Source organism: Bufo gargarizans, unplaced genomic scaffold (assembly GCF_014858855.1).
Source record: "Bufo gargarizans isolate SCDJY-AF-19 unplaced genomic scaffold, ASM1485885v1 original_scaffold_1385_pilon, whole genome shotgun sequence".
NCBI lineage: Eukaryota > Metazoa > Chordata > Amphibia > Anura > Bufonidae > Bufo > Bufo gargarizans.
This window is the reverse complement of record NW_025334332.1, coordinates 304063-318188: the sequence shown is the minus strand read 5'-3', so window position 1 is coordinate 318188 and position 14126 is coordinate 304063. Positions and strand designations below refer to the sequence as shown.

Sequence of the window (14126 nt, the reverse complement as noted above, 5' to 3'; positions counted from 1 at the left end):
AGCCTAGTTTTAGATCATTTATGTTTATGTCATTTGGATGTCCATAAACATGCCTGACAATATGCCAGCTGTTAAAAAGCTGATCTATGAGAATGAAGGACGTGAAATGTAAGAGACTGGCGAAGGATTTATAGGATAAAATGTAGAGGATTGGGCAAGAGGCAAGGAAATGATGTTAAGACATTGTGGCAAGTGGTGATGGAGTGATCTAGAGGGGCAAGGGCAAAGTGTGAGGGGATAAACTATGGGGTAGAGCAAGAGTTAATAGACTGAGCTACGTAGGATGAATCAAAAAGGAGAGGAACTACAGTCATTGTTGGCACATGAAACCTGTCAAATTCCTAAAGTTAGAAGTCAAAAGTATATTGTATGACCCATGCTCTTAAAACATAGCTCTACCAGAAGAAACGAGAATGTAGTTTTCATAGCTACCTATTTATTGGCAAATGTTATCACTTCCTATCTGGGACAAGATCTCACAGTGCTGTTGATGTCAGAACAAAGAGAGGATACAAAATAAAGGAAAAATCTTAGGCTTATTTCTCAAGGCAGTGAATCATGGACAAGTGTTGTCCATGTTCACCATTGACTTTGATATGTTTATTTACTTATATTTTCCACTTACTGTGAGTCAGTGGAAAAACCTTGGAGACATGCACTACTTAGGTCTCTGATGCACACCAGACACACTTATTAAAGTCTATGGATCTGTGAAAACCATTAATACAACATGGATAGCCTTGTTCTGTTAGTGATTTTCAAAGACCATTGGTGGAGATGTTCTGGAAAATGGTTCTCAGCCTAGCAGTGCATGTGGAATACTGAAGATTTAAGTGGATATCTTCACAACTGAACCACTGATAGACATCACAGACATGGGCGTGTGAAAGAGGCCTAAGGCTGTGTTCACGAACATCATTTGACAGCGTTTTCTTGGTGTTTTTAACTGTGTTTTTTTTTTAACGTCAGAAGTACCACATCCATGAGAAATTACTGAAAAGTCTACATACAGAGCATTTTAGTTTTTGATATTTGCATTTTTTTCTAAATGCAGTATGCTCTGGGTATAAAGTGAGTTTTTTGCTGCCATTTTTGCCTTAGGCTTCTTTATAAGACTAAAAAAAGGCAGAAAAAAAACATGCACGCTTAATTCAAAGCAAAAAGCACTTCTAAAAACATAAAAATCACCATGAAGAATGAGTGCAAAATAGTGTGTGTGTAGGATTCTTAAAATGGGCTATACCCTTCAAAATGTTTATTTGTCTGAACGCTATCTCTTCTGACCCTCCCAAAAACATGCATGCTTGGCTTGGCCTAGAGTATGTGTTCTAAATAGAGAGAGGGAAAAAAGTTGTTGCCCAAGGCCAGCTCTAGTGGTGGCTTATTTCCTCTGAGAACAAAAAGATCAGACGTGCTGAAATCCAACAGCCTGATGACACGTCTGTCAATGGAGAAAGTTGGGACACCCAACACACATTAGATGGTCAGCTGGTACCAATAAAATTAGCAGCTTAGGTTGACATAAATCTAATGTCTTTTTCTGAATCTGATCTTAGTATTACATTTAATGATTACTTTATGGGAATCATACACTTTTCATGCATTGAAGCTTAGTGACAAAATTACTTCATAGTTAATAATAACTACGACTTGAAGTCTATGGGTGCACAAATCTTTTAAGGCCTTCTGTTTCATGAATGGATCAGTTTTACCACCTCTGCCATTGGTGGAGCCATTGAAAAACTTGCGTGAAGTAAATATGGATTAATTGTTTATGGTGACCAATGAAGTTGCTGCTTTAATTGTGTACATTGCATAAGAACCGAATCTAGTTCCTATGGACATCCCAATAGTTTGCGAAGGAGAAGTGGAGAAGTTGCCCCTAAAAACCAGTTAGATTTCAAATCTCATTTTGAGGATTTTGTACGTGTCCAGATTGGTTGCTATGGGCATCTCCTCCACTTTTTCCATTGCATTAATCTTGATAGATCTAACTGTGTCTAGCTGTTTCCTGTGCTCTCAGGAGCATTTTGACACCATAGTATACAAATAAATACATGTAGTATTGCCTTGTCATTGATCAACGTTCGGGGCTGAGATAATAAATGTGAATAGAACAGGAAATCCTTTCTGAGAGACTGAACACAGACTGATGGAAGGAAGTTTGTTTGTAAAATGTAATCCAGCCATGTAGTAGGACATTAGTAAAACAGAGATGTGAATGAAGAGGTTTTGCTAACTGATTATTCAGAATATCTACATGCATAAACCAAAGTGTCATTTAACCAAAGTAAATAATGCACAATCAGATCAAGTGATTTAGTTGTCACTTAGAGGGTATTTTTATGAACTCACTTTAATGATTTCTAAATCATTTTCATTGCCACAATTTATTTCACTTGTCTACAGTCGGGCCAAATAGTGGTTATGAATTCTGTAAAATTCCTCTAATTCAGCATCCTATAGTCCAGAAATGCTTTTGTAATCTTACAACACAAGTACCAAATAACTGAGCAGTAGAGAGGAGCTAAACTCTTATCATTTGATTCTGGTCCAATTTGGTTGAATTGCTCATCCGATTCAGTCCGGGTGCAAATAAATTCTACCCAAATCAAAAGTTCGCTAATTCTCTTTCTCTAGACCAAATGAAATCAATTTTTTTTGAAAAAATCAAGTCAAATTTCCCAGTTTCAAAATTGATTCTCTCATCCCTAATTAGCAGGGAGATGAGCAAAGTTGTTAAAAATTCAATTCGGCTGCTTGTTTGCATTTTACAAAAAAATTCACTTTGTGATGAATTACTTAGTTACAAAACGCTTTTCTTTGTAATTAGTGGGCGCAATGATGGGGAACGGCAATTGGGCCAACCTCCATAATTAAACCCCTCAGATGCCGCATTCATCACTGATCGCGGCATCTGAGATTAAGACTAAGGCCTTTCAAGGGTTAATTATTTAAAAATAAATTTCAACTGTACGTACCTCCATCCATTTTTGAGCGCAAAGAGGCCGCCACGGCCATCTTGCTTGATGATCCAGCGCAGAATCTCGAGCAGTGCGTGATGGCGTCATCAAGCTGGCCAGTGTGGTGATGTCATACGTCACCACGCACAAGATTTTGCATGGGATCTTCAAGCTACGACGCCCTCCTCACACTCAAATGGATGAAGTGAGTATGATTTATTGACTCGTTAACACAAAGCACAAGGAAATTCCACAATCATCTTTTATCAGCTATAATACCCATTTATACTGTGTGGATATAATTTAAAAAGCTAAAAAGGAAAAAAATACTCAAATATTTAATCATTTGCAAAATGTGAATATTCCAAATACATAACGCATAATGGGGATTTGCAAATCTGTAGCACGTTGTAATATCTGGGGATTTTTATTTTATATTTATAATATTTTTTCCATATAAGTAACTTTTTAATGTAAGTAATGTTTTAGTGTAGTATATATATATATATATATATATATATATATATAAAAAAGTCAATACTGATATATAAAATAAGAAGGAGATCATGTGCTGAAATATTGCCTTGGGTCTGTCTCTGCACAGGAATGGGGTAGTTTGAAGGAATTTGGAGAATATTTTTGCTATCAGTGCCATGCTATTATTTACTTTTAGCACAAGCTGTTTCGAGCGTTTTGTTTGGAAGTATGAAATGTAGCCCTGATAAGGCTGGGGGAGGGACTGAGCATTCTGTTACTGTGCTGGGAGAGGATTGTATCCTTCCTGGCTGCTCTGTGATTTCTCCTTTCTCAGTGGGTTCCACAGTCGTGATCCATAAATCAGCTTTCATCCTGCTAACCAATCCTGTAAGCTGTCCAGGCTGACCTTCCACCCCGGTGTGAACAGAAGCTTAGGCAGGCACAGTGCTCTAAGTGGATAGTGCCACTGGCTTCAGCTAAAAGAAAGCAAAGGGAAATAGTTCCATATGCCTTTGCTGGGGATTAGCATATTGGCTTACGGTTACAGAGAAAGCCTATTAAGCTCCTTTGGGTCCTGCATGTGCCTGCGAACCACCCTCTAACTTTAATGTCTGAGGTAAGAAGTGTCTCCAAACAGGAGGACAAGTGTAATCTCATAGGGTAACATTGCATGCTGTTCCTTTGTGAAGTCATTGCAGAGAGGGCAACATCTAAAATGAGTACTTGGTCTGTTTGTATTATTGTTTGTTTTCTTGTTATTGTGCTTGTATTCATTTGTTTCATTGATTTCTAAGGAATTGTGATTTATTTCTCTTTTAAAACTACTAGCCTAAAGAACACTAGAAAGTTGTTTCCATAGTTTAGGCTGAATTTAGGAAGTAGGCTATTTTAGGTGGCAGTGATATCTCGCTACAAGTTACTTGGTAGCTGACATGTGCTTCCAGTGCCCTGCATACAGGAGCCCATGAGCTAGAGAATTCTGCTGCTGTATAGTGTTGGTGTTTATACTGCATGTTGCCTCTTTATATATAGTATATGTAGTGCACCCTTTTACTTTGTTTTTTGGCTTGGTGGTGCTGCTGGTTATTTTTTCATATATATATATATATATATATTGCACATATTGACATGTCATGCATTCATAGAAATGTGCATATTTTTTAGAAAAATGTAAACTTTACACCAATACTATGCATACCCTATACTATGTAGGGAGGTAGTAGACTCATGCATAAGCATGCTCTATGTGCAAATACACATATAAACATTGAAACAATGTCATCGTCATTTTCACGTTGACCCTTGATTTGCAAATAATAGCAGTGTGCCACTAGGAGTACATGAATGAGATACAAAAGGCAATGTCTGGCAGAGGGAAAATAAGTGAATAGGATACACGAGCTGTATGTGTGTGTTTTTTTTTTTTTTTTTATTCAAAGAAGTCAGCAGTGTCTCAGCCCTCATCCCCAGTGTGAAGCAGCTTTTCTACCTCAGCAGCTTTGATTTAGAGCCAAACAATGGATTAAACTGCCAGGACATCGGCTTAATGGTACATCTTGTATCGGAGAGATCTATCAGTTTGGCTGTGAGGAGCATCACTGTAAACACAACTGATGTGCTCCATGGTCTTCTATCATCCTGCCAAATATTATCCCTTTAACTCATGTAGTGTCAATAGATAAGCAAATGACAGCGCCTTCCTTTGTCAAGTGATATGTTTGCCCCCTACAAATATTTGGCTATATTTTTTAGTTAAAAATACATGTGTTTTTTTTTTCTTTTTGGACACTTTTATGAAGTCCAGATACTTTGATTTCAGTCAAATTGCTGAGCTGTCTTGCAAATTACCTTGCTCTTTGCTAATGCACTCTATAAAACTATAGATAGTCCTGGAAGTGACGGAAGTAAAGTGCTTTTGAATAATCAGCGTTGCCAAGTGCAGAGTCAAAATAAAGTACTGCCGCTCCTGCAAAATCACTCAACTGGCCAATTTAGCACATGTTTGTAAAGGGAGATTCATGCATTTCTTTTCTTTCAAATGATAATAAGGATGTTTGTTGAAGTTGGTGTAGAGTGAGCAAGCCCAATGTGATACAGCGTTGGTACAGTACTTGTCTGCTCAATGTCAGGTGACTATTGAGAGTATATTCTGTGTCTGGTCGTTTATTCTTCAGAATTTATTTCCAGTATTCTAAGTTTCATTATCCAGTAATTAGAGACATAAATGCATCATGTCAGGCTTTTTCCTCCATAAAATGTTTGGATCAATATCAACTAGAAAGAGTTAATGAGTAAAACAATGAATACATCAACATGAATCCATCCATTTGTTGAACTTTGTAAGTTTTCTCAGCTTAGAAGATTCATCACAATGAGGGAAGTTGTAAGTTGCACCACGTTGAAGAGCACAGCAATTTGGGTCTATGACAGAACATAAGGCCAGCAGGCAACTATTACAAAGAGGGTTACCTCAATGATGGTTAGTCAGAGGACTTTAGATCCTATGGTCTGTCTCAAGCAGGCTTTGATTTCTGAAGGTCCACTTCAACATAGGTCTATGCTCATTGTACTGTTGCAATGTATGACTGTATTGGAACAATTTGGCCAGTTTCATACAGCCACAATAACCACATCATTTTTTAAGGGGGTGTATACTTCAATACAAATTTGCATTTCTGCTTGTGGTTTCTACCACCAATCCAAGAAAAAAACTATGCAAAAAACTTTGTGAATGTGTACATGCATACGGCCCGTTTTTTTTTTTTTGTAGATTTTTTTTTTGGCTGCTTCATCTTCATTTCAAAGGGAATTCTGCTCCCTTTTCTCCTTGCTTTTTAGTTTTTCATGTGGGAAAAAAAAAGCAAGCACTGCTTCCCTTTGAAATGAATAGGAGGCTGCTTGGAGGCGTTTTTGGTGCAGATTCTGAGTCGAAATCAGCGCAGTACTAGGTATGGTTCAGAGGTTCAGAAGAGTGGCAGGAGAACTGCAGCTGTAATATGGACTCTAAAATGCAGCCACACAATCTGAAATTGGCCTTAGAGACGTTTTCATTAAATTTGCCCTCATTACAATGTAAAATATTATATTGACAACACGATTTAATAATGAATTTTCCTTTATTTTTCTAAAACAGGTACGGATGTCAAGATCAGTAAACTGAAAAGGGCAAGAAGGAAAGTGCAAGAATTGTGAACAGAAGAAGTGAGAAGGGCAGAAGAAGGAAAAATACATTGTTTTAAGGACGAGGGAAGAAAGGAAAACGGGGACTATGGGGAGAAAAAAGATTCAGATCACGAGGATAATGGATGAACGTAACAGACAGGTAGGAAACAACGGATGGAGCACATAATGGACAAATCCCTTCAGTGTGAAAAGTAATGAGCCTCCCCTTACGAATCACATTTGTGTAATTAATCACACTGAATATATTAAGAGGTACACTCAACGTACAAACATTGGGTTTTGTCAGACAGAATTTTTTTTATTAATTGATAGGCAAAGCAACAGTGGCACTAGCTCAGCAACACGAATAAAAGCAGCTGATCACACTCATAGGGAAAAGTTGACACCCTCTGATCATAATACTGTATAATGACAGTGGATATGGCGCTGTACTTCAACATGGATTAGGCAAGAAAAATATACTGCAAGAAAGACGATTTCTTGCATATTTTACTGTACACAACGATTATATACAAATATTCACATTGATCTGTGCTATGCAACCAATATGTTTTGGAGATTTTATTGATCACTGCACTAGTTAATTCTACCTTTGCCCCATTTTAACTAGAAAAATATTTACATTTACATATTTGAAAATATGATAAAAACAGTATTAGAATAGCTAAGCTCCCCTACAATCATTACACTTGAATAACCTCAATATATTAGGATATTGCAAATGTATGTCAGATGTTGAAAATATTTCAGTTTGTTTCCTCTGTCCCCTCACTCCTACCCCTAGTTAAAAAGAAAAAGCATGTTACTTAAAAACAAAATGTTTCATAAATCAATAGTACAAGTGACTATAAGAAACTTTATAATATATCTTATTAGAGGGAATTGCCTCTTCCTCCACTTATGAGCGGCTTCTGCTCCCTCTGCGTCCTGCACTGATCATTCACCCTCAATTCACATCTAAAATCTATCTTTAGAGGGGAAGCAGACTCATTAATCCAGGTTACATGCTGCCTTTGGAAGTATATAGTGAGGGTAGAGAGTAGAAGAAGGATTGAGCTGCTGGATAGGCAGAGACACCAAGAGATTCTGCTGCTGATTCTAGTAAATTTTAAATCTTACATCAGTGCTGGATTTACAGTCACACTGCTTAGTACTGCTATGTACAGATGTAGTCAAGCTAAAGTTGACTCCGATAACACATGTCACAATGTTATCTCGGTTATCCAATTATCCTTTTGAAAAGTCAACACATTAACATTAAAAGTTAACATTTTCTTGCCATTCTTTACTTACAATGCATTAACCATTAAGTTGACCATGTTGCTGTTGCTTTTGAGGGTGTGCTACAGAGAGATGGGGCAAAAGCTCCACTTCTCTGTATGTGCAGTGTAAGGGAGACATCGTAGCAGCTAGTCTCCACCCACTGGCTCACAGGATGCTAAGAATTAGAGATTGAAATTTAGGAGATAGGAATTGATGAGGGGAAAATGGTAAAAATTCAGGATACAAGTTATATAATGCCCAGATATAGTGTTATTCCACATGAACCGCACAACAGCTGATTCCTCAAACTCACCTGAAATGACAGATGAACTTTTAAAAGTTTCAACAGAGAAAATGTTGAAATATGTGAATAATCAGAAAATGCTAACATTTCTCAAAAACATCTTAATGTTCTGAGTTTACTCTCTGGTAGTCCCTTTTGGGTATATATGTTTACTGCAGCATAGCAGATGCTCATAATAAGGGGTCATTAAGAAGGTGGGGATCTAAACATTCCAGGTGTGATGTGTTGGGATAGCAACCATATATTTACTAGCAATATGTGGGTGTTGCTATTAACATATGATTGATCTTCACCTTTGACAGAAGCAATCTACTTAAGAAAATATAACTTAGTAATGAGTAAGTATTTTAAAAGATGTGCTTCATTAATCAGTTTCAATAAAACATAGTTTATAAAAATGCATATCCTCCTTTTAATGAATGTCATTCATTTTCAAGCCTACACTAGTGGTGCTGGGATTCCAATAGAAAAATAAAATTGTTGCAAGAACAAAAATTTTGATGTAGATTAGGGCATGCCAATGACTTTGTGACTAATGGTCACTCAATATGGGCCATGTATCAATATTGTGTAATATTTTTGTTTTAAACTGAATTTGCAATACATTGACAGAAAACCTATTATAAACAGATTGCACCTGAATGTAAGGAAAGTCTAGGTTACATACTACTATATTTTGTCTGGAAATGGCTGTAAATAATGTTCACGCATTTGTTAGGTGTTACTAAAAGTGCAGATGAGAACGTTTCACACAGGCCACACTCTGGTGGCTAAAAGGAATCAATGGCCCTAATACCATATAGGAGGACACTAGTGCTATAAATGGCATATAATGTCTGGGGGACCCTACTACAGATTTTACAGCTGGGCTCAGAAGAGACTTACTGGCCACGCCATTTGTTTTGTAATTCTTGCCTTTGCCAATATCTGAGGTTTTAGGTTGAGTAATAGACAAGTGAATGTGGTGTTAACCCATCATATTTTTTTATGTTTCTATCATACAATACAATACATGACACTTAGTAATAAAAAAAATACCATTATTACTATTCTCATAGATTTTTCCAAGGTAGTAGCCCAAGTTTATAATTTACTTCTTGCTATGGCATGTCAATTAATTAATATCAATGCTGCTTTCTCTGCCCTTTCTGTAAGGGTGGTGATATGCATTAGATGGAGGCTGGCCATTAGTGCTGAGAAAAGTAAAGCTGAATTCAGTACGAAAAAAACATTGGGGGTCATTTACTATGCTGATATCAGATGTATTTCAGGAGCACATATCAGCCCAATGGTTAGTTGTGCTGCTATCTGCGACTTCGCTCCCCTCACTCCAGGTCTAAATAAGTGGCCGCGGCGTGGTCGGGGAAGGGCCGCTCAGAAGCTGTCTTACATTTAGAACTGGTGCTGGATGTGCCAAAGTTATGGAGAGGCCTGTGTCTCTGCATAATTTCAGAGACAGATCCACTGCCAGTTTAGGGCTTTATCAATACCGGCGTCTTAATCAATACCGGTCTTAATAAATGTGCCCCTTATCTCGCGCAGTCTCCGCCATTGTCCTGTGAGCTAAGCATAAGGAGAGACGTGGCAAGTGCTCATGTGCTACTGACAGCGTTGCTGAAAACGAATAATAGTAATAATTGGAGAGGGAGAGTGCAGGGAGACTTATTCTGTGTTAGTTTTATTTATTTATTACTACATTTACTTATCCTACATCAGTCATAAACCAAGATAAGTAATTTACCAATCAGATGGAAGCTTTTATTATTCCCTGCCAGAGTGCCAACCAATACCAGTCTGCACCAGGCCTTAGTGATGACCATCCTCATCTTTTGCTGGCTTTACTTCTTCCAAATCATCCTTCAAAGTCTCCCTGTCCTAGAAAAGTCAGCAAGATGCAGAGAGAGGAGGAGCTGGAAGTTCCCGATGACATATTCTCACCGATATTAGATGATGTAAAAAAGGAGGAAAAGCAGATGGCAGAAGAAGGGCTCCCACCTGTAGGGCAGGAGAGCGCTGAGGTTGGAGAAATGGGTACAGCCCCTGGTGGGGGAGGGTGCCCGTACCCTAAGCAAACCACGTGAATGCCACGGTAAGCGTGGACTGCAGCATACAAGGGTTAATATATCGGCATGGGTGTATTCACCGATACTCCCATATACAGCAGGGGCTCGGCTGTCAGAAACAACCTGCCTGATCAAAGCATCATACATATACGGCACTGGGATGTAAGTGATGTACTGCAGCACCATACATAATTCTTTTGATAAGTCTTTTGATAATGCACGTTACTAATTATCAAGGGATCCAAGTGCACTAATAAGTAATTGCCTTCATTAACAATATGCCAGACACATATTCACACAGTACCATCTTAAATATCACACATGGTGGGATAAGTTGTGTGTGGGCTTGTTATACCTGTAAATTAAAAGGTGAGATATCAGAATGAACATAAAATAAGCACCAGGAAACATAAGGCACGAGGGGCTAGCACCATGAGCATTTGGGTGCTTATTTTATACATGAAATTATAGACTCAACAGTCAGTCAAGAAACTGAAAGTGATGGATTGGTACAATTTTTTTTATTTTTATATTTTGACAAATTTCTAGACAGATGAAAAATACCTATGAGACAGTATGAATAGTGTCCACTGAAGATTGTTTATTCACTGAATGTATTTTATTCCATAACAAGAAAGCAGTTCACATTCATGGATGTATAAGGCTTAGTTCACACGAACGTGTGTGATCTGTGGCCGTATTGCGGCCCGCAAATCGTGGGCTGCAATACACGGCCACAGTTCCGTGTGCATTCCGCATCACGGATGCGGACCCATTCACTTCAATGGGTCAGCAAATCTGGAATCGCAGAACAGCCGCACGGGATGGGACCCCTCGGAAGCACTACGGAGTGCTTCCGTGGGGTTACGTCCCGTACCTCCGTTCCGCAAAAGGATAGAACATGTCCTATCTTTTAGCGGAACGGGCGGATCGCGGACCCATTAAAGTGAATAGGTCCGCGATCCGATGCGGCTGACCTACGGTCGGCGATCGTGCATTGCGGCCCGCTATTTGCGGGCCACAGCACGAGCACGGGTGAACTCGGCCTTAATCAGCCATAAAAATATAATGGGATTGTCTTATTTAGAAAAAAACGTTTTGATTACACCAATTAGGGCACATGGACACCATAGAGGGCGCCCCTTTTAAAGGGATATACCCATCTTAGATATTGATGGCATATTACTAGATAGGTTGGACCCCCAAAGTGAAGAGAGACCAGCTTTGCATGTGTGGCCACTAGGCTTGAGCGAATCGAGCCTCGGATCACAGATCCAAAGTCAATTTGTTGAAAAACCTTGTTGTTAATGCTGTTTCCATACAGTATTCAAATGTATTGGCTCCGTGAAACCATAATTTGTGTTGCTTTAGGTTTTGAAAGACTTCAGTGAATTACTACAGTGTTCCTATCTGTATGTTTCTGATCCGAAGCTTGATTCGCTGAAGCCTAGTGGCCACCCTCCATTCACCACTATGGCAGTTCCGAAAATAACTGGGCATTGGCTCAGCTGTTTTCAACAGTCTCAGTGGTGAATGGGGAGGTGTCCATTCACCGCTGTGGGACTTCAGTGAATATCCCAGTCCGCTCACTCAAGCAATTTTCAGAATTTCTATAGCAGAAAATGGAGAGCTCTCTGTGGATGTGCGGTGTGCTCATCATTTCGGCGGCTCCGTTCTGGAGAGAAGAGGATGCCCCAGAGATGACATTCTAGCAATATGCCATCAATGTCTGACATAGGAACTCTCTTTAAAGCTTTAAAGTTAAAGGATTTGTCCCACTATAACAACATATTCCTATCCACAGAATTGGAGTAGGTACAGCCATTGAGCTCCCCTGCTTGCAAGAATGGGGTCCCTACTTTCTCTGAGTGAAAGGAGTAATGGTAACTCATGAGTTCTACCATTCTATTTATCTCCAAAAGACTGCCAGAGATAACCAAACACTACACTTGACATGAGATAGACATGAGATGGCCAGCAGCGAACATGTGTGTGTTTGTTGTTACACTCACTAAGGGGATTCAGGGACCCTCATTTTTACAATCATTGGGGTCAGACTGCTGGGACCTTTGAATAGTTGAAAAGTTGTTATGGTCCAATAGTTCTACCTTCCATTGGCTTTGAAGTTGTAAAATATAGATTTTATTTTTGTAATATACATTTATTACCTTTTTTGATTTTTGATCTGTTGGTCTAAATCTTTTCCTATCGGAGAACAGTGGAAATCACAAAAACATATCCAAACATTCATGCATGGTAGTTAGAGGATTTGTCCAGGATTAGAAAAACATGGCTGATTTCTTCCCAAAACAGCTCCATACCTGTCCAAGGGTGGTGCCTGGTATTGTACTCCACTGAAGTCAATGGGGCTAAGCTGCAATACCACACACAATCTGTGGACAGGTGTGGTGCTATTTTTGGAAGACAGCCCCACTGTTTTCTAGCCCTAAAAAACCTTTAAGGCTTGAGTACCTAACATTTAAAGAAGTCATCTGATTTAGACAATTCCTTTCTGTTAGAAGGATCTCCTGATGAGTATATTACATGAAATACCATTGCTGGGCCCCAAGTAATCTGATGACATCAGTTGGGGGACCTAGTGAAGAGTGTTCAGTTTCCCTGCAGCACCCCAAAAGTAAAATGAAGCCTCCTGAAAGTAATCACTGTCTGTATAATGCATGGATGTGAAAACCATGAAAGCCACTCATTGTTAGTTGGTTCTTATGTTTGCTAATAGATAAGGGTACTGAACTGGGGACTCCAACTGAAAAAGGGGATGTTAAAGAGGACCTTTCACCAGAAAAAAAATTCTAAAGTAACTATACAGGCATGTAGAGCCGCGCCCAGGGACCCCCCTGCACTTACTGTTATACCTGGGCGCCGCTCCGTTCTCCTGTTATAGCCTCCGGTATCTTCATAATTAGGCTCCACCCAGGGGAACCTGCCGGCGCCTCCTTCTCCCATGCTGCAGCGCTGGCCAATCACAGCGCTCAGCTCATAGCCTGAGAGGCTTTTTTCTCTCTCAGGCTATGAGCTGAGCGCTGCGATTGGCCAGCGCTACAGCATGGGAGAATGAGCAGCGCCGGCAGGCTCCCCTGGGTGGAGCCTAATTATGAAGATACCGGAGGCTATAACGGGAGAACGGAGTGGCGCCCAGGGATAACAGTAAGTGCAGGGGGGTCCCTGGGCGCCTCTCTACATGTCTGTATAGTTAGTTTAGAAATTTTACTCTGGTGAAAGGTCCTCTTTAAGGTGAATAGTCGAATATCCAAGCTGGAACCTCTGAATGACACAAAGGCAAATCTCATGTATAGATCTGAAATGTTCAGATGGCACGGCACTGTCTCTTTGTATGACTGAACTACATTGATACAATATTCAGAACAGCAGAAGCATTTATTGGTGTTACTGTACATTGAATTTGCTCCCCTTGTATTTTTATTGTTTTTGTTTCTGAAGAAGATAGTTAGCAGTGTTTTTTAAGCATACACTAACTGTAATTTGCCTTCCAGGAATGGAAAATTAGTTATTTGCAATTTTAATTATCTCACATAATAAAATTTAAACCATGCTTTAAAAAGGTGTAATTGTTCTGGTTTCACACTCATAAAACTAAGCATATACTATACAAATAACTTTAGTAGAATTTGGTTTCTGCACATTAATTCCATGGTCGTGTATTGATTTGGCATGTGTGTCCCTTTTATGAAAAATGAAGTGCACACAGGATATGGTAGAGGTAGTGACCCAGTTCTGTTCCTGAGAACACATGATGTACACTCCAGGCCTTCTAGACAAGATAAGCTATTGGTTGTCCTGTTCTATATGATGACCATGTCTGGCTTATTTATCAAAATTACATCAGAAGGGATA

The 14126-nt window shown here is 39.2% G+C and overlaps 1 protein-coding gene across 11 annotated transcripts in view; it reads left to right on the top strand.

The window, feature by feature from the left end:
- Window positions 1-14126, top strand: part of LOC122923235 (myocyte-specific enhancer factor 2C) — a 260571-nt gene that overhangs the window by 126890 nt on the left and 119555 nt on the right. For 10 of the 11 annotated variants that reach the window (XM_044274013.1, XM_044274011.1, XM_044274012.1 and 7 more), the window contains one exon: window positions 6574-6762. In XM_044274013.1, coding sequence (XP_044129948.1) covers window positions 6709-6762 — 54 coding nt within the window. In that variant the 5' untranslated portion in view covers window positions 6574-6708. Of the gene's footprint in view, window positions 1-3911; window positions 4057-6573; window positions 6763-14126 lie in introns of those variants that run through there. The other variant, XM_044274005.1, reaches the window with a different exon arrangement.